Source organism: Puccinia triticina, chromosome 4A (assembly GCF_026914185.1).
Source record: "Puccinia triticina chromosome 4A, complete sequence".
NCBI classification, from domain to species: Eukaryota; Fungi; Basidiomycota; class Pucciniomycetes; order Pucciniales; family Pucciniaceae; genus Puccinia; species Puccinia triticina.
In genome coordinates this window covers 5,592,596-5,613,219 of record NC_070561.1, presented here as the reverse complement: position 1 = coordinate 5,613,219, position 20,624 = coordinate 5,592,596, and the positions used below count along the sequence as shown (strand labels likewise).

The 20,624-nt window shown below is 45.2% G+C and overlaps 3 protein-coding genes across 3 annotated transcripts; 2 read left to right on the top strand and 1 right to left on the bottom strand.

The window, feature by feature from the left end:
* Positions 1-5,855: 5,855 nt before the first annotated feature.
* Positions 5,856-6,981, bottom strand: PtA15_4A640 (uncharacterized protein; the record flags this gene model as incomplete). The annotated part of the gene is made up of 4 exons (XM_053168545.1): positions 5,856-6,220; positions 6,321-6,611; positions 6,711-6,815; positions 6,888-6,981. 4 exons carry the CDS (start codon positions 6,979-6,981, stop codon positions 5,856-5,858), a joined length of 855 nt encoding a protein of 284 aa, XP_053019743.1.
* A 3,978-nt stretch (positions 6,982-10,959) lies between these two features.
* Positions 10,960-15,783, top strand: PtA15_4A639 (uncharacterized protein; the record flags this gene model as incomplete). The annotated part of the gene is made up of 11 exons (XM_053168543.1): positions 10,960-11,588; positions 11,710-11,826; positions 11,919-12,677; positions 12,768-13,384; positions 13,532-13,707; positions 13,848-14,060; positions 14,138-14,269; positions 14,330-14,638; positions 14,719-14,851; positions 14,917-15,071; positions 15,142-15,783. 11 exons carry the CDS (start codon positions 10,960-10,962, stop codon positions 15,781-15,783), a joined length of 3,882 nt encoding a protein of 1,293 aa, XP_053019742.1.
* Positions 15,784-17,167: 1,384 nt separating this feature from the next.
* Positions 17,168-19,232, top strand: PtA15_4A638 (uncharacterized protein; the record flags this gene model as incomplete). Its single annotated transcript, XM_053168542.1, has 5 exons — positions 17,168-17,267; positions 17,366-17,569; positions 17,654-17,689; positions 17,757-18,416; positions 18,493-19,232. The coding sequence occupies 5 exons, from the start codon at positions 17,168-17,170 to the stop codon at positions 19,230-19,232; spliced, it is 1,740 nt and encodes a 579-aa protein (XP_053019741.1).
* Between the last annotated feature and the right edge of the window lie 1,392 nt (positions 19,233-20,624).

Genomic DNA, 20,624 nt, shown 5'->3' with positions numbered 1-20,624 from the left:
CTCTTGTGAGCCCGACCCGCGCGTGGGTATCATGGCAATTCCTTGGGGAGCCCACAGTTGAAGGAGCCGTGATCCATCCGTGGGCTCAACCTTCATGTCAGGATCACTGGGAGTCCACGGGAATTCCACGCGAAGCCAAAAGGTGCCATGGAATCCGCGGGATGATCACAGGGTGGCCGCGTGATCCTCCTGGTGCTGACCCCGTGTTTCCCTGTGACGGAAGCCGCTGGTCCGACCTCGCGCACGGCTACCACGTGGAGTCCTTGTGGACTCCAAGTGATTTCCCCGGCCGGTTTACCTGCTCTTTTTTGGGCAGGTGGAGGCTGCCACGAAAACCGGAAAGACTGAGAAGGCCTTCCTTCTGGTCAAAGAGGTTCTGTAACCTCTTTGACCAGAAGAAATCCCTTCCAGTCAAAGGGGTTACAGATCAACCTCTCAACTGGAAGGATTCCTTCCAGTCAAAGGGGTTACAAAACCTCTTTGACCGGAAGGATTCCTTCCAGTTGAAGAGGCTACAGAACCCCTTTGAGCAGGGTCAAAGAGGTTTTGTAACCTCTTTGACTCGCAACCAAGACCCCCAAGATCGCCCAACCCGACAAGTTCAATGGAGAACGCGGAGCGGTGGCGGAGACTTTTGCCCGCCAGGTCAGCATCTATATGACTGTGAACAAGCACTTGTTCCCGACCGACACGACACAAATCCTTTTTGTGTCCTCGTACATGACCGGACCCGCGGGCGTGTGGGCAGCCCCGTTCCTTGACCAGGCAGCAGTGGAACCACCCACCCTGACCTACGCGGAGTTCACGGCGGCCTTCCGGGGCATGTTTTTCGACCCGGAAAAGAAGGCAAAGGCGGAACAAGCCCTCCGAGCGCTGGAGCAGACCGGCTCCGTGGCGGACTACACCCACACCTTCGTCCAGCACGCCTCCGCAGCGGGATGGGAAATCCCCACTCTCCTCAGCCAGTACCGCCAAGGTCTGAAGCGGGACATCCAGATGGCGCTCATTGTTTCCCGCACCACATTCACAACCATCAACGAGGTTGCTACCTTGGCCCTGGAGCTTGACACTTTGGTGAGAGGAGGCTGTAGCACTCTCTAGCACAGCTTGGCAGCACTCTTCTAAAGAGGTAGCATTGCCATGAGTGGATGTGCATTCCCACCAGAATAACCTTGAATATCTGCTTAATCTTGAATCTGCTCAGTCTCTTTCTCTCTCTCTCTTATATTTGTATTAGAAATCCAAATATTCCCCCCTTTTTCCTTGTGTCCTGCTGTCACTATAGAGACTCAGGCTCACACTCTTATACGCTCAAAACTGGATTAAGAAAAAGAAGTCTGTTCTTTTCTTCTTGCTTTATTTTAAATCATCTGTAAATTTTATTTTATAGTTGACCTAGTTGCATACATGTACTTAGAATTGCAAAAATCAATTTATCCTCCTACTCTCCTCCAAAAATACCTTTTTTTGAGAGTTCTTGTATATCCTCCTACGCTCCTCCAAAAATACCTTTTTTTGAGAGTGCTTGTAGATGGCCTGTGGGCCCCCAGGGGGCTGCCTGCGGGCCACCCGCTTTGGCCCAACAAGGCGCCGCTGGACAGCCCGTGTCTGTCTCATTGCGGACACGGGTTTGGGCCGGACAGCAAAATCTAATGTTTTAGCCAGGCCCAGCCTGTCCAATTAAGTTGCGGGCTGAGGCAGGCTAGACCTTGGGCGGCCCAAACACACCCAATTGTCAACCCTAAGTCCAACAGAACAAACAGGGCCATATTACAAAGATCCAATCAAAATAAAATGCATTGGTATCAGTGGTGGACAGATACATTATCCATTTGGATAACTCTGCCTGTAACTTAAATTTTTCCAGTTACATTAACACCCAGTTACCAATAACTGGGGACTGGGTTGCGGTATCCATTTTTTTTTTTTTTCAAAAAATGGATAACACAAGTTCATTTACAAGATCTGTTATTGTATCTGAGAGTATTTTGCATTATTGGCCCTCTAGAGAGTGTTTGGTGGTTAGCCTAGTTGGTAGAGATTATGTAGACTGCTGTTTTTTTCTACCCGTACATGTAGTTCAAACCCTCCGCGCGGACCCAAAATTAGGCACACTTGAAGGCTGAGCCGCAATCACAATTAATGGCTGGCTGAGTGTTACACTCCAAGTATCAAAGTGATTTCAAATTTAATTTCCTTGTGGGGAAAAAAAATGTAAGAAAAATGTAGTTATAGCACACTGTCACTACAAGGCCTGCAAGAAAAGGTATAATACAAAAAAAGATACAACAGAAAATAGTTAAATTATCAGAAAGGGGCTCCTTAATGTTAGTAATGCATCTTCCCATTGCTGTTACTATCTAAACAAATTGGATTTGAAGCTGTTTCAAGATGCCAATGAACAATCTGCTCTTAATTGAATTCTCACTATATTTTCAATCCTTCCAAGACAATTAAGGAATGGGAACCATGACTCCAGATTCTAGTTTAGAGATGGCTCTGGGTACCTGGTACCTGTGGGCCGGTGCGGGTGTTGAGTTTTGGTACCTGGGTACTTAGCGTGGGTAGTTGCCTGTCTGACTGGCACAATGCAAGATCAGCCTGTGTCTTTTTGCCTGAAAACATACAGGAAGGCCACAAAATTGTCACAGAAGCGTAGCAGAAGTTTTTTTGCTCACAATTTTTTTCTTGCACTAGTTTGAGCTAATCAAAGCTACACTAACAATAAGTGTAGTTTTTTTCCTTTCTAACAGTTTTCTGATAAACAAACAGTATAGTTTTATTTGCGCTAACAGTTGGGATGTGAGCCTGTGTCTCTAAAGTGACAACAGGACACAAAGAAGAATGGGTGGGCACTGCTTGTATTTCTTGGGATAGAGAACTACAAAAAGAAAGAAGGGAGAAGAAAGAGAAAGATATGATTGGGAGGTGGTCTATCTACTCTTTGTAAGAGGATCCTCAAATTCAACTTGAACAACCTGGAAAAGTTGTAAGTACAGCTGTGCCAGACCAAAAAGGGCTACAGCCTCTGCACATACCAAGGAGATGGTCCTGGGCTATCTGGGGGTGTGGTTCTGGTTTTCTGAAGTCTGTGTATCTTACTGATGCAGGTGGGATCCTGACTTCAAAAATTTTCACAGTTTTCTTATGTAATTACATATGTACATGTGGTTGGCTTGCCTGGTAGCGCTTACACCAAAGACTAGCACAGTGGTATTTGACATGTTTTTTGGGACCTTCAAATACTGATTCGTCAAATATTCGAATATTTGGAGATATTCAACGGAAAAACTTCCAAAATACATTAAAAACACCAAAAAATTACATTGTTTGTGTTTTTGACTTCTTTTGGCCCATTTCTGGGCCATACATTTTTGAGGAGGTCATCTGTCAAAAATATCATGGTGCCAAAGATGCTTACAATATTGCTGGAGGCATATCTCATAATGGCGGACGCACTACATATTCAGAGTGCCGGACACACTTTTGATAGTGGCGGACGCACTTTTGATAGTGGCGGACACACTTTTGATAGTGGCGGACCCACTTTTGATAGTGGCGGACCCACTTTTGATAGTGGCGGACCCACTTTTGACGGTGGCGGACGCACATTTGATAGTGGCGGACGCAGCACAGCGCGTGCTCTTTTGCGCCCTGCGTGCTTAGCGCTAGCGCAATTGCGCCTATCTGTGTTAACGCTACACTAAAATCTAGAATGTATCTGTGCTAACGCTACACTAAAAGCTAAAATAGCTTTGCACCCTGTGCGCGTAGCTTCAGCGCAGATGCGCGCGATTGCAATAACGCTACGCTAAAAAAGAGCGCATTTGCGCTGCGCTACACTACACTAACAGCTATGGTTAGCGTAGCTGACCCACTTTTGGGCCTTTTCAAACTCATCTGGGGCCTTTGGGCCCCAGAAAAGCTTGCATTGAGCCATTATTCAAATTTATTTGAATATTCAAGCTTAAATTTGCCCAGGAATTATTCGACTCGAATCAAATACGAATACAAATACTCAAATCAATTTGATTCAATGTGCTAGTCTTTGGCTTACACGTCACAGCTGCGCATGCGCGCCACAACTCAAGAACTCTGGGAAGGAGTAGAGTTAAAAAGAAGTGGTAAGTTGTAACTAGGGTACAATTGCATGGGGAAACAGAATCTGAAGTCAAAACAAGGATATCTCTCAAGATGAAAAAGATATGAAGTAATTCATATGTAAAAAGGTAGAAAAGGCAGACTTTAGGTCAGCTGCGCTGACTCTAAGGCTGACATGGGACCCAATCATTAGGTCTTGGGACCCAATTGTACCCGCGGGCCGCGGGTACTGGCCACTTGCATCCGGGTGCGTGTGCAGGTGTGGGTGTCTGATTTTAGTGAAATTCTGTCCAGGCCAGTGCGGGTACCCGGGTGTGAAGTGCCATACTTACTCTAGGTTGCATGCACCCTAGTCTCTTAAAACTTGGTGAATGTATCATTGATTTTCCATGTTGACTAATTTTTTTCTGTAAAAAATTGGGGTAAGAAACAATGGCAAAAGATGGAGGATGGATCAAAATTACTTTAGTGGTGACTACATGTTTTTTCCCTTTTCTTGGGGATCATCTAATATCATCAACTGACCACACAGTTGTTTTTCTTGGTTTTCATTAGTAGCTTGTTACAGTGCCATCAGGAAAAATAAATTGTCCTCAGACATCAGGTGACATAAACTTCAAAAAGCAACAATGGCTGTTGCTTTTTCCTGCTCTGGTGCTACCACAAGTAAACTAAAATTTCCCCTTTGTTTCCTACAGAAGGCTGTCCATGCAGCCAACTGTGCAACTTGTGGTTAGCTCCTTGGAATTAGTTTGATGTCACCTGTAGTCTAGTGAGAGCTTATTTTTCCTGGTGAGATTTCCCTTCAGTTCTGTAGACCTGCAAGTGGGAAATTGGCAATTTGGCAGCTTGAACCTGACTTGCATTTTTAAACTGTATCAAGTGATCTAAAATAACAGGTTGAATCTGGCCCCATTTTTGACCATTTGTTTCAGGATATGGAATACTTTTCTGTATTTCCTTTTGAATTGATCTTAAAATCCATGGATGGAATTAGGGTTCTCAAAGTTGAAAACATAGAAACATCATATTGCAAGCAACAATGACATACTGCCATGAACACCTTTTTTTGCAGGGAAACATGTGAAAGATTTTGACAGTCCCTGAAAATAAGGTTTTATGTTTTCATGACATATACTGGTATGATGTAACTTTGAGAGCCCTACACATACCCCCCCACAAAGCCAATGTACCTTCTTATGCAGGCATGTGTCTCTTTTCTGCTTTTTCAAAGAATCATTAGATTCATGAGAGTGAGAAACAGAGAGAAAAGAAGAAGGAAAATAACAAGCTTATCAGAAGGGTGATGAAGAAGTTTGATGTGAATCAAAACAACACCAAGACAGAAAAAAACAAAATTGAAGAATTTGATCAAAAGAAAGAGCAGAAGTAGAGATAGACTTCCAAAAGTTACACATGATTTCCACAGCCGAAAAGGAAACCTGTGTGTGTATTGAAAGGGTGCAGTAGTAACTAAAGCAATGCTTGATCTCGATCTAACCAGCCAAGAATGTGTAATATGGTGTATCTCAAGAAAATGATGTTCAAATTCTATCGAACGAAACAAAAACATTGCGTTTGGTTTAGATAAGTGAGTTACGAAACAAGACATCCAACCTTCCCTCTTGAGATCAGTCTAACAACTGTATCTAAGAGAAAAAATCAACAAAACAGGCAGGGTAAAGAAAGAAGAAAAAGGGGGGGGCGAAGGAAGACACTGCGCATCTATGCCGATAGACTGGACAGGGCGACAATCAGTTTTTCTTTTTCTTTTTAGGTTTCTTTTTTTTGGAAGCCGAGGGAGGGCCGGATTTGATGAGACTAGTGCTGCCGTCATTGTCGCTATCGGAATTATCACCCCGGGAGGACCCTGGGGAGGGGCCTTTGGCAGGAGTTTGACCAGAAGATGCAGGCGGGGTGACAGGTTTCTTCTCCTCCGATGATTTGAGCTTGGCTTGGGCCGCACGAATACTTTCCAGCATCGCTAGCTTGGCTTGTGAGGGTGGCGCTGGAGGGGTGACTGGTTTCGCTTGCGCTGCCGGAACTGCTGGCTTAGATCCTAAGATTCGTAATTCTCCTGGGTTCGGTGTAAACGCTCGCTCTGCTGCGATTTCGGCAGCTTTGTGTACCAAGTTACCGATCATCAGTTAATCTACCACACTTGCTTCGACTGAGTATGATTAGTCTTTGAAGAGGGTGGGAGGCAAGAGAGCTCTTACCTTTTTCCGCCCGCTGCTTGGGGATATTCTTGTAAATTTCCTGGCACATGGTAGCCTGGAGGGCCTCAGAAGCGATCGAGAAGATCACGCCTCCCCAGCCTTGATGGTATTCATCGGCCTCAGCGACGACCTCGGAAAGCTCAACGTCGAGTTCTTTCTCGGCCATCAACAGTCGTTCCCACAGCTCATCCCCGACGAGTCCCTTCTGAAGCAAGTTCGTCATCGCCTGTTTCGCTTCTTTCAGCGACATGATCCTCTTCACATCCGTCATGGCTCGGGCCAGTAACGCAGCTAGATTCGCGGGGCCGAAGAAACAAATGAAAGCAAGAAGACCCGATTTCTTAGACGATGTACCTGGGGAATTCTATTCAAGCTCATCCTTATGCTCACCAACTAAGACCGGCTGCGACGGTGGAGGGTCCATACTCAACAAGCTGACATATACATCCCTTGCCGTGTGGGGATCAGGGAACCAAGGCGGTGGAGGTTTTCGACCTACACCAGACAGATGAAACGAGAAATAACGTTAGGAAAATTGGTTGAATTGACTACATGATTTGGACTTACGCAGGGCTCGACTTCGATAATGGCGGGAAAATAGCCATAGCAAGCCCACCAGGAAAGTTATGTACCCGAAGGGCACATAAAGAGGCAAGGTCATACTTCGATCAGCGATCCGTTTTCAAGGCGGGTAACGGGCTTCCTTCCAAGCGGGGGGACAAGCAACGGGTCTCGTCCGGTTGTCGACCAAGACTGTGTTGAAGAACTCTCGAGTATCGAACCCAGATACTGGGGATGGCGTGGTGGTAACTCGTTGCGGTGGGAGATGTCAGCAAAATTTATTGGCGTGTTACATATACCCCGTCTCATTCCCCCGTGTCACCCGGCTTACTACACGTAGCACCCACCCTTGGAAGCCACGTCACCGGATTCCCGTCTGACTTGCCTCAAAAGCTGGCATATTTGAATCAAGTTTCGAGAGGTCAGAGATACACCTTTATGATCCTATCGTTTGATGGAGGTCTGTTTGAACCAGAACTCTCACCTGTGTAGTACAAAACCACGTGAATACATACACAACGAAACCAGTCCCTTTCAAATCAGTTGAAGGTCTCACCTCCCCTCGAAGCTGCATCAGAGCTAGCCAGAGCAGGGCACAATTCCCTCAAACAATTAAATACATGCATGTGTTGGTCAACCTAGCCAAAATCATGTGTTTCACGAGCAAAAAATGCAATACTTAGCCAGTTTTGCCGGTCTGAACAATGTCACGAAACCCCAGCCCAACCGGCTTCAAACAAGCATTTCATTACTCAAAACTGATTGTAAATACGTGGCAGGCTATAGGAATGATGTTTGAGTCATCTATGTTCTACTGACTCCCTTTCTACAAGTTACTGCGACTCCACGGCCAACTTGACCATTGAAAATGTTCACCTCCCAAACAGAGGACCTGGAGGACTTCCTGTGCAATCTGGGACCCCGGCAGATGTCTAGATTTCTGCAGGGGAAAGTGGAGGACTTCCCGTCGGAATCTGCGGGTCTCCCAGAAGTGATCTGGACCGCAAGAAAGCTAGATTTCCCTGCAAAAAACTAGAATTTTTGGGTCTATATTGACATCTGCAAGAGTCCCAGATCGCACGGGAAGTCCTCAGTGGAGGACTTCCAGTCAATCTGGGAACTCAGATTTTTCCAGATTTTGCGGGGAAATCTGGGCTCAATTGTCCCAAATCCTAGATCTGCCTAGATTTCCCTCCAAAATCTGGGAAAATCTGGGTTTCCAGATCGGCAGGAAGTCCTCCAGTATAGATTTCTGAGCTCTAGATTGCATCTGGGAGCCTGCCAGATGACAATGGGAAGTGGATGCCTTCTTGTCACCTCTAAGACCATTGCAGTTGTGGATATAGACCCAAAAAGTCTAGATTTTTTCCAGGGAAATCAAAAACTTTCAACAAACCTTGCTTTTGAAAATTTTCAAGCAGATTGTCAATTGCTGCAAAAAGACCCAGGAAACCCCCTATAAATGGGGGTAATGAAAATGTACAAATTTCTTGGCAAAAACCCAAAATGGTAGGCACGTATGAATGGGCTTTTTTTGCCTCAATGGTAAGCACTTCACGTGTATGAAATTTTTCCTGGGTAAGGGAGGGTAGTAATGTATGAATTCCTGAGAGTGCACCAGAAAAGCGCCCCCCCCCCCCCCCTCCCCTCAGCAGCACACCTTGTCTTAGGGCCTATACCATAGGGCATTGAAAATTCAATTTTCCCAATTTTATCTCCCTCAATACTTCTTAAAACTCAAGCTGAAAATCACCAGAAGGTATTCTTGAGCCCAAATGTGAATAATTTCAACAATTGAACCCCCCTATTGTTTTCAATATTTGCGTAGAGGACAAGAAAAGTGGAAATTTTGCAAAGTTGAAGCACAGGCCCTTTTTTGGTACCCCACCTTGGTGCCCCCAATATTTTAGGGCATGGAAATTGAAATTTTCCAAATTTATTTGCCTCAAAGTTTCTTGGGACAAAAACTGAGCCTGGCCAAAATGTAGGCTTGAGCCCAAATGTGAAGAATTTCAACATTCAAACCCTCCGCTAGTTTTCAATTTTTGTGTACAGGGCAAAGAAAGTTGAAATTTTTCAAAATTGTGGCCCATGGTACAGGCCCTAATTTTTTGCACCCCCGCACTCTTGGCAGCAATGGTAGGCATTAAAAATGTATGAAAAACTGGAAAATTCCCTGAGCATAGGCATGAAACGTGTATGAATCAAGTCAAAAAAATGAATTTTGGCAAATTCCTAGATTTTACATTACCCTCATTTATAGCCTGCTGCAAAGAGCAGTGTTAATATTGTGGAGCTCACATTCAATTTTCAAGATTATGCGTCCATTGAAACCGGAAGAATCAAGAAATCATCCAACGCCAAGCAAAAGACAATACATGCATCCAGGTCACTTCCGGGAGGCCCTCGGATATTGATAGGAAGTAACCCAACCCTCCACTGAGTTCAGTTTACAGCCTGTAAGATATCTATATCCCGCATTGTCCCGTTTTTTTGTTTCCGTGGTCGGAGCGGAGCGTAGGCTTCCCCATCCTCGCCCTTGACGGCGGCTGGAATCTGGATTTCTTTAAAGCTGGCGCATTTTGAGAAAGCTTGCCACCAGCTTGGAGACTGCTAGAAATCCACATCCGGCTTTCCATTGCGTACCCTTCATCAAGCAAATACTCTCACTCTGCTTGACATTTGCTTGCCATCGTGAAGGTATGATGTCTATTCATCTGATCTTTCTCTTTGTTGCTTACTCACATCTTCTGTTTTGTTTTCTATTCCTCCTACTTTTTTCGCTGGTGTTAGCTTTGCGTGTGTGAGTGATTTAACTTTCATTTTTGTCAAGACTCCCAGCTCATTCCATTTTCTTCAATCTCTTTCAGATCATTCAGGCGGATTCTCCCAAATTTTACCTGCGAAAATACTACATAATGAAGCTTGTAGTATTTATGGTACCTCTAGTCCACCTTCTTCAACTACAAGTCAAGGCTATGGATTACGTTCCAGTGCATGGCACATGTCCAAAGTGTGGAGCCAACACTACTTACTGGATTAGACCAGATGGCCCTAGTGTTATAGGTCAATATTGCCTTTGTCCTAAATAAGGTGAGCTATTCCCTGTTGAAAGCTAAACAATAAACCCCCGCTAACAACCAAAAGACCAAAAATCAGTCCTTATTAGATCGGTGTTTGGGGATCCACTCTGACTGATACACTAGGCGCATCCTTTTTATAATCTGTATGGTTATTTTTCAAATCCATTTCTTTTGTATCACCTTTACTTATCCTACGTGTGGAAGCTGCTCTGTTCCCTGGCGTGTAAAGCCTTGGTTTCCACTCAAGACTGTCTGTTTAAGTTATGTAACAGCTTCAGCTGGCTTAGCGTAACCTTCTGACCGCTGACATTCTATGCTCCTTGCTACTTATACTACTCTTGGCTTTCGTACCGTCTCTTGTCCTGCTTCTCAGCCTTGAAGAGATGAACGCTATATATGGTATCAGATGTATTGTAACCCAAAGGAAAAGGGAAGAAAATCCTTTATCTTCCTTGCTCCCCCCGCCCCCGTGCCTTGCCTCCTGTGATAATCCCGGTTTAGAATTTGTACACCCACAAAAAGATGGAGCAAACTCCCCCAAGGGCAAACATATTTCATAGAGAGGAATAGTTAGGAAGGTTCACGCAAGGCTGATTTTGAAATCAGTCATACAAACTTGTTAGAAAATCAAGGACTGCTCATGCAGCTTGATGCTAAGTTATTTAAGTACCCATGCCCATCGATGGGAGTTTCTATCTGTGCCAGTGGGAGTCCGACACAGATGGGCCTGACGCTCATGTGGGCCGGGCTTTCCCCACTGTGGTCGGGGCCCGGGAGGGGTTGGGACGCGTCTTGTCATGTTTTCTTACTCCGACCATCCTCAGCACAAACGATCAAGAACTTGGACCGGTATCACCTTCGCATCGTAAACCAGCGAGTCGAGGCACAACCAGTCTACATCCATACCATCAAGCTCACCAAAGACACCAACACACAACCAGCAACCATCGCAAGCATCCATCAGTGTAGCATACTCGCTCCATACATCCTTCGTCATGTCGCGTCTAGCTCGGCCATCCAACAGGAATACCAACAATCCGTCATCGACTACCAACTCAATAAATAACACTCCAGCTCCATCGAACAGTCTATCAACAATGCCGCGTCCAACTCGAACAAGAACTGTATCTACCCAATCAGCCGCGCCTACTCGCCCATCATCAAGACTGAACCAAATTCAAGGAGCATCAACAGCATCTTCCTCTCGCACAACTATCACTAGGAAAAAATCTAGTCCTGCTAAGCTGATCAACCAAAATGAGCTGAGAAGAACAACTACCGAGTCTGAAACTCAAGATCAACTTCAGCCTACTCAAGGCCCTCTACCTGGAGCAAACATCAAGGTTGTCGTTCGCTGCAGAGGCCTGACCGATGCTGAACGCGCTGCAGACCCTCAGGCGGTTTTATTAACCGGCGGCGTCAGAGGACGTGAACTGACCGTGGACCTCAACAGTCATCCCTCCGCCGCCGCAACTTCGGACCAGCCTCATGCGCGCGTCCATGATATCCACTCAAATCGCGAGGAAGGTGCCGGCCTGGCAAACACCGATTACAGCTCTTCCTTGGTCGACGATCCCAAAAGGAGCGCAAATATCAAAGTCTATCCATTCGATCATGTGTTTGGGTAAGTCATCATCATCCACTTTGTTCTTAATGGCTTTCAAATCAAAAGTGAAGAGCATAACGATCTAATGAATTTATGATATTCTTCTTGTTGGCACTCTCATTCACGCGTAAAACCTCAGCCCAGAAGCCGACCAAGCTCTGATTTTCACCGATGTGGTGGCTCCGATCTTGACGGAAGTTCTGCAAGGTTACAACTGTACGATATTCGCATATGGTCAAACCGGAACAGGTAAAACGTGAGCGAGGTGTTTGAATCTGAGAAAGAACCTGCAGCATTAGGCGAAAAAAGAAAAAAAGGCCGACTTAGATGCATTTTCATGCTACACAGATATACGATGACTGGTGATCTAAGTATCCCAACTGCCACCACCATCATGCCTACTACCAAAGCAGACTCGGGTCCAACATCCCCTTTAGGGCTGAGCTACGATTCCACGCCTTTGGTGATTCCAACCTCATTGAGAAAGTTTACCAACGAAGCAGGGATCATTCCTCGCGTCTTACATTCACTATTCAACATGTTGGAAGATTGTAGCGAGGAGGAGAAAGTGGAGTTTGGAGTCAAGGTGAGTTTCGTTGAGCTTTATAACGAGGAACTGAGGGACCTCAACTACCTCGAATCGTCGGCCAACACGGAATCCAACAACCCGCCCAGTGGGTCGACCAATCTCAAAATCTTTGAGGACTCCAACACTAAGAAGGGCGCCACTGGTGGATCGGGAGTGTATATCCAAAATCTGACTGAGACGGCGATCTCGTCAGCCACCGAAGGGATCAAGATCCTCACTCTGGGCTCGTCGCGGAGACAAATCGCTGCAACCAAATGCAATGAGCAGTCGTCGCGATCCCACTCCGTCTTTTCAATCACGATCCATGTCAAGGAGAATACTAAAGATGGCAAAGAGGACCAACTCAAGATCGGAAAATTGAATTTAGTGGACTTGGCCGGTAGCGAAAACGTCGGCAGGTCGGGCGCTGGCAAGGAATTTGGTCGGGCACGCGAAGCTGGAATGATCAACCAGAGTCTTTTGACTCTTGGCCGAGTTATCAACGCCCTGGTTGAAAAAAACAGTCACGTCCCATATCGGTATGGCACTATTCATCATTGACATTGCCATTTTATCTCTGGCTGTTACCTCAAGGCTAAACAATGACTGATTATCATCACATCTTTTAGGGAGTCCAAGCTGACTCGATTATTGCAAGATTCCTTGGGCGGTAGGACGAAAACATGCATCATTGCCACTGTCTCACCCTCACGACTCAATCTGGACGAGACGATCTCGACCTTAGATTATGCGTTACGGGCCAAGTCGATCAAGAACCGGCCGGAGCTGAACAACAAGATAAACAAGTCGATTCTCATTAACCAATACGTCCACGAGATCGAGAAGCTACGTCACGATTTGATAGCGACTCGGACAAAGAACGGGATCTATTTCAGCGAGGAACGCTGGGCCGAACTGATGCGGGACTCTGAAAACAAGAGCCGGACGTTGATCGAGAGTAAGCGGAAGATCGAGCTGATCGAGCTCGAGCTCATTGCCGTCAAGAAAGAGTTCGAGAAATGTCTCAGGATCTTGAACGTTAGAGAGAGCGAAATCAAGAAGATTCAAGACGAACTTAATCTTAAATCTTCCGACTTCGATACTATGAAAGGTCTCAAAGAGGGCCTCGAACTCGAGTTGTCCGGGGAAAGGGCGATGAAGGAGAGGTTCGAGAAAAGTCGGACGAAATGGAAGAATCAGTGCAAGGAAGTATACGAGGACAATGAAGGGCTTCGCGAAAAAATTGGTAATACGACTAGTTCATCTGCCTATGAAGCCTTTGTGCATCCATTTCAAAATTTGCCTGTTGCTGACAACGACGGATTCTTTTTTTTCATGATTGTTGCCTGTTATCTTAAACAAACATCATTTTGGAATTGTTCTAATTTCTCAGCTCGTAAGGCTGCAGTTGAATCCTACAATCAGAACACGTTGAACGAGGTCGATCAAAGCTTATCTTCAAGTGCTACAAACCTGGTAAACGACCTCAAAGATTTTGCCAATCAATCCACCCACATCAATAAAGGGGTCAAAAGTTTCTTGAATGATATGGAACAACGTCTAGTTAAGGTCAGTCCTGAGGTTGCTCTATCGCCAACATCAGCCGAAAGCTCCAATCGAAATAAACAGACAGCTAACATATTCCTTGTGTTTTGTTCAAATAAAAGAGCATGAAATCCAATCAAAACTTAATCAACAATCAAATCGAGGTTGATCTGAAACAAATCATAAGTAATATAACAGATTCGATGGCGGCAATCAAAACTCAATTAGTCGAAAGCTTCGTCAAAGAGATTCAAGAAGATCTAGTGCCCAATGGCTTGGTCAAGGAGAACCAAACTCATCTCGCTTCCATCATCCAGAATCTCGAGCTGGACAAGTTCTCCAATATCCAATTGATTCTGGATCAGGTTAAATCAGACGTATGTTCATTATCCAAGGAATTTATTTCAGCCAAGCCAAGCTGAATTATCATACAACATTCCTTCCGGTACGAAAGGCCTTCAATTTTTTAGAGAGCACTAAGGATTCCGTTCAAAGTTCGTTTGAAATCATCCATGAGAAGTTCCACCAGGATCGGGAAAAGATTATCAAATTCCACGAACTCGAAAAGGCAGAATTAAAAGAAGAGGTCCACCCCAATTTCTTCTTCTTCCCAAATCAATTGGCTGATGATGGATGTGTTGTTTAGGCGGCTCGACTCAAGGAAGAAATCGAAAGATTGAGACAACATGCACTAGAAGATGAGAAACGCATACAACAGGATGAAAAGGAATTGATCGAGTTGATCCAACGGCAGCACGTCTCTAACCTTAAACGGAAAGCGACCCAGACCGATTTGCTTGTTCAATCTCTCGCTGAACTCAAAGATGGCAAAGATCGTAAGAGGCTCAGGTTTAGTGGATTGGAGAAAGAGCTCGATGAAGATCGGGCTCAATTCGATCTCCAATTGAATGGAACCCTTGGATCAGCTAATGAACAACTGGAAGTCTATGAAACTGTGAGGCATCCTGTATCCCCATTCTTTCATCTCGGCCTCACAGGAGGGTTGAGTCGAAGACTGACAGTACATGTTTTTAGACCTTCCAAAAAGGCCAAACTTCCTTGTTGGATAATCTGAGTGCTGATCAACGTGAAAGGATCAACGCATACACGGCGCACTCGAGCAAGATGGAAACTCTGGGCAATGTACTTGATCAAAACTGCGGAGAGTGTGAGTCGATGAATCTACTGAACTGGGGTTCTTGATTTGATACTTACGCATTGAATCTGGCACAGTTGTGAAAGAGTTTAAAAAGCTCGATGCAGGATTCCAGAATGAAGTTGCCAAGATTGACAATCAAGTGATTGGTGTTTATCATCAGAAGCTGGTTTCTCAAATCAAGGATCAAGTCCGAACTGTAGAAGGGAGTGTCAAACATGTACTGAGTGATGTGTGTATTCCCCAGCTTGACGGTCTCTTGTTCACTATCGTTACTGATTGGGATATCGTTAAATTAAAAGGTTGAGCGGCAATCGGCGATGTCGAATAATTGTGTCGGCAAATCATTAGACATGGTCACGGGCCTTCGGAACGATATCCATCTGCATCTGACCAATAAAATCCGCCAAGACGTCAAGACCGGCCAAACTCCTCGAAGAAAGAAATTGCTGACTGAGTCAAATCCATTACTGGAACACTCCAGTACGAGTCGGTTCATCTCATTGGAGAATGACTCCGGAGATTCTGCTCCAAGTAGTGATGATAAGAGGGAAGAGGAGGCGGAGGAGGAGGAAGAAGACGAAGATGAGACTTGCGCTGGCGGTTCAGAAGGATTTGAAAGTAATCACCGGGGTAGCAGCGTTGTGACAAGATCATCAAGAAGGATGCTGGACCGACCTGTCCGAGGGTCACGACTGGCCGAAAACGCAGAATCTCGGGATGATGAAGACGACGAGACTGACAAGCATCATCAAGACCGGATCGAGTCCACTCATGAACAGCAAGAATGTCTTCCGCTTGAGGAACCAGAAGAGGAGCCTGAACTCGTTAAGACCTCTAACCGGACATCGCTCAAGAGGAAGAATCAGTTCAAGTCGTTGGCGACGCCTAAGTCTCGCTCCGGTGGAATCCTGCGCGATAAAGCCAATCAAGCATTGAGATAGGCTCGAAACTCTTCCTCTTTTTTTCTGTGCTACTAACTTGTTTTCAACATATTAGGTTAACATCGCTCTTGTATATCTACATGTAGAAACTGTCTAGTAATAGTACTCTGCCCTCAAGAATCATTTTCATTCGCCACATTTGTACCAAAAATATGAACTCCACGTAATTGATTACATGTTACCTTCAACAGTCTGTAGGTAGCAATCATCCCATGCTTGCAGGTGTATCAGAATTGAAAGTATGTCTAGTGGAAGGGACTAGGAAGAACCTTCTTGAAGTAACATTCGGAACGTCTTCTTACAAACTCGATCACTACTATGTGGCTACTTTTGGTTTTGTTGAGATCTCGCACTTTTTGGGCCATACTCAGAGGCTGCACTCGACAGGGAGGGCAATGGTAAGTCTATACCTTTTCTCATCCTTTTGATAATCACTTCATTCATCTTGCCAGGAATCAGTTCGTTTGCCACTCAGTCGCAGCACCCAGTCAAAACTCGAACTGTAGTAGAACTTAAGAGCCTCTGGAGTCTCAGCATCAAGTCGGATTACACTTGCCCAACTAAACATCAGGTAGAAAAAATGATACCCTTCGAGCTTGGTCAGACTTCAGCCCCTTGGACCCGCCAGGAACATTGCTCGCGTAATATTAGCACTTGAACCTCAAACCCAAACCTGATAGATCATAAAGCACAGTAGATTGTTTCGGAAGCTCGTTGGTCAAAGTTGCCCCTCATCGAGTCTGAACCTAGCTTGAGGAAAACTCTTTTGTTTCGACGATTCCCAGAGTATAAATTCAATGCATATCGGCCGTACTCTAGCTGAGACTCTACCCTTTACCTAATCTAAACCTCCCTCATTAACATATTTGTAAGATTTGACACTTGTAAGCTAGCGCACTCATACTGAAAAACTGCTGTAAGCTCAGGTCCATCAAACACCGTCACCAAGCTTGGGACAATGCCGTCTGAATGTTAACTCCGCGATCTTGAATTCCAAAGACAAAACCAGTTCCTATCGTTCTCTTGAAAAAGCTTAACAATTGCATCTTGGTCGAAAGAAACATTATTCCAATATTTCACACATCCAAATAGTTAACTAGAATAACCTATTAGGAAAAAATCCAGGTCAATAGTTCAAAGCTCAGTAGGTCAAAATCAAGGGATATGTAGTCATTTTATTCTTTATTGTACTATGAACCTGGTGCAAAGTTCAAGGCTGTCGGTCCGACGCCCAACCTGATGACTGTGCCAGCCGCGCAGAAATCCTAACCCTATAGTGCCCGAGGACCTGTATTTGGAATTGGGAAAAGCATATAAGGAATGAATTATGCCCGCCTTTTTTCAACAAGTGTTTTTTGGCCCGAATCTCGGAACCTCGGGTAGGATGTATTCTTCGAAGGTTTTGTTGGGCGCGGTCTTGATCTGCCCCGCCTTTGCTTGGGAGCGTCATCTGCCACTGGAACCTGAAGCACTCGATTTCAATGGTAAATATACATCATTTTTCGGGGCAGAACCCATTCCATGCACCCGTGGACTACTTTGCACAACATTTATCCCTCCTCTGACTATACTTCTCATAAAGGATCAATATTTCCGCAGCATCATCCATTGTTGAAAAGTCACGAGAAGGGGGGAAATTCAGCCTCAGATGCTATGGGAGTTGTTGAAGAAGAAGAAAATCCAACTCGGAGTAGTACTGGAATTCGGCAAACACTGCAAAACCTTGGTTTTGACCATTTGATTGACCAGCAACACCTGATCTTCCAGCCCCTGACTCCTCAACAAGGTCAACCATTCCCCATTTGTGTTTTTGATCCAGTGGTAGTGCCAAGTGGTTCTATTCTAACGATGTTTTTTTTTTTTTTGACAGCCACTAAGCTGAAAAAGACATTGGCAGAAAATGAGCGTAAGTTTGTATATATGTTTGAGGCCCTGTTCTGATGGTAACTAAACATAGACTTCGAAAATTAAAGAAAAGGTGGGAAGGCTTGGGATTCAAGCTGTCAAACTTAGGGAAGCTTTCCAAGATCTCCAAGCGACTTGGCCAGCACTCCACAAAGAATATACCGATGAGCACACAAACCAAAAGCTTTTGAATGCAAGAATAATGATACATGAGTTGGATAAGAAGGTTGGAGAATTGATCACATTGAAGCTCCTAGAGCTCGGAACATTCTGTTTTCAAAAGCACAAATATAGCTCGAGGTATTCCAAAAATCAAACATATAAGCACATCACTCAATTACTCAACACTCTGGCACCAGAGCTCTTTGATTCCATCAGAGCCCCAGGATTGGGTGGCTATGTGGACTCACTTGTCAACTCCGTCAAGCAAATAATGGTTCATCATGATGACCTTGCATATCCATACCCAGAGAACCGAGCTGGAAATATGAGAGCAAAGAGAGAATTCGAGTGGCTGTTCCAAATCATTGAATTCTTGTTCACCAATCACTTCATCTCGAGGAAGGATCTCCACCAACTGTTCAAGCACAACCAGGTCCTGCGCCTCTCAGCGGTCGACTTTTTCCGTGCGTCTCAAGACGGCTTATCCGCACCTTTCTTACGGGAGCTGGCTCCTTCATTCATCACTGATCAGTTTGTCTGGAGAGTCGAATTCCACTTTCTTGCGGGTACGTTTGCTCTTTGAAAACTATCCCGCATGATACTGGTTCATCAACGCTGAATTTTTTTGTTTTGCTCTTGAAGCGCTCAGCAAGGCGGTTAAAAAGAGAATGGATTTCGAATTGCTGGTTTGGAATTTGCATGTTAAGGCTCGTAAATCGGCCCAAAAGTATCCACAGTGCAGTGCCACAGCGGAACTGGCCCGGTTCATGGACTCTTTTGACCGGCAAACATACGCACACCACATCGTGAACAGCGTACGCACTATGAAACCTATGGTAGATGGAGTCCGATTCCGGCAAAACATGCAACAAGATGTCGACCATCTTGTGCATATTTTCTTCCTGATTATGACCCGACCGAGCGCGAAAAAAGTGCGAAAAATGGCGCCGCTGGTATCCGAGCTCCTGGCTTTCATCGACGAGCACATATGGCCGGGCGTCCTGCGCGCCGCATTCCAAAAGCTAGGAAACATGAGCGCCTCGTCGAAGTATCTCGCGCTGCAATTCGAGTTAGTTTTGGTTCCGGCAAGACTGGATTACTGTATGGCGATGGCGCTCGAGCTCGACGCGTTCCTGCATAACCTGAAAACCCAGGGCTCAATAATAAACCGAGGGTTGGCACGCACAATGGTGGCGGATTGCCGCGACAGAGGGCTTGCTTTATATGCCCAGACACGCAAAACGTACGAGACGATGGCGTGGCGGTTCCAGGGTCTGTCAGGATGGCTCAAACGCCATCCTCGCGCCGGGATGATGAACAACGAGTTATTTGCCTTGTGGATCCATGGAATTTCTGCCATGATTGATGAATGGATTGATTGATAACAACTGCAGCTGAATGCACGGCCACCTCTTTTCCAATTTCTTTTTTCCAATGTGATTCCTTACGTACCAGTTTTGAGCTTGACAGATCATGAGGATAGGTCAGGTGATTCTTCCCCTTTGCTCCACAATCCACCCCCCTCCCCCCATAGCAAAGAGGAGTAAGCTAGCACAGTTAAGGATGGCTATCAGGCGAGCTCGGGCTGCCCAAGGGTTGGCTGAGGGAAAGCGGTGGTCTGAGGGGCCATGCTGGGCCGATGACCCAGAACTTGAAGTTGGCGCAAACTAAACTCGTTTACTAAGCGGGAGGCCCACCGGCTCCTGTGATCCGGGCCACCTACAATCTCAGCAATCCAGGCTTGCAGTGATAGTGAAGGACTCAGAATCTTCATTACAGAAAGTGATTGAAAGAATTGGGTAATTGGTAAACAATGATAAATAAAATTTGATAGGTCTGTCTTGGCACATAACAGGTTCCATGCTCCCCCCCATTGTATGAGTTTGAGATGAAAATAAACTCTGGGGTTGTGACATCTTGCAGGACATGTCATCATACCCTGTGCGCACTACAACTGAGAAAATAAAACAAAAACATACAAGAAAACCGGCATAACAAAAGGAAACCAACAGCAATGATAAAGAGAAAAGAACAGGCAGAGAGGAGGGGAGAAAACACATTGAATCTTGATTATCATTGGTACACCATGCTTATAACTTGGCACCTTGTGGATCTCCAATTCTGCATGTGCAAAAGAGCACACCACAGCCAACAATGGTCCAGCTACGCTAAAATTAGCGCTAGCAAGCGTGGTGTTAGCTTTTTTACACTAAGCTACAGAGGTGTTATTGTCAGCGGCTGGAATTGCCTGCTAATACTACTCAAAAAGAAAAAAAAAAGTGCAAAGAAAGCGCTAGTGGGTTTTTTTTTACAGCTGCCAACACTACAATCTTTTATGGGTAGAATTAGCGTAGAATAAAGCTAGGCTAACTGTTAGCGTAGCTTTTGTATATGCTAACCCCTCCTGGGCACAAAACTGGGAAGAAACAGTCCAGTTTTGTCCCTGCACAACTACAGGGATGAAAGTGGGAAGAGATAACAGGCCAGATTTTGTTTGTAGTCACACAATACAGGGAAAAACCTGGCCTGGTTTCTCAAGCCCTAGCACAGTGGGGAGTTTATTCCGCTACACTACTGGGGGGGGGGCAAAAATCTGTTAGCAGCCAATCCACTATGCTAAATGTTAGTGTAGCAAAATTGTTTCTGCGCTAATGCTAGAAAAAAGTCTTAGCACAGAAAAAAACTACAGCTCATTTCAGCGCCGTAAAATCCTGCTCATGCTGCAGCTTACTGGCAAAAAATGATTGCCGCTACTCTAACCTGTAGTTCTCAAA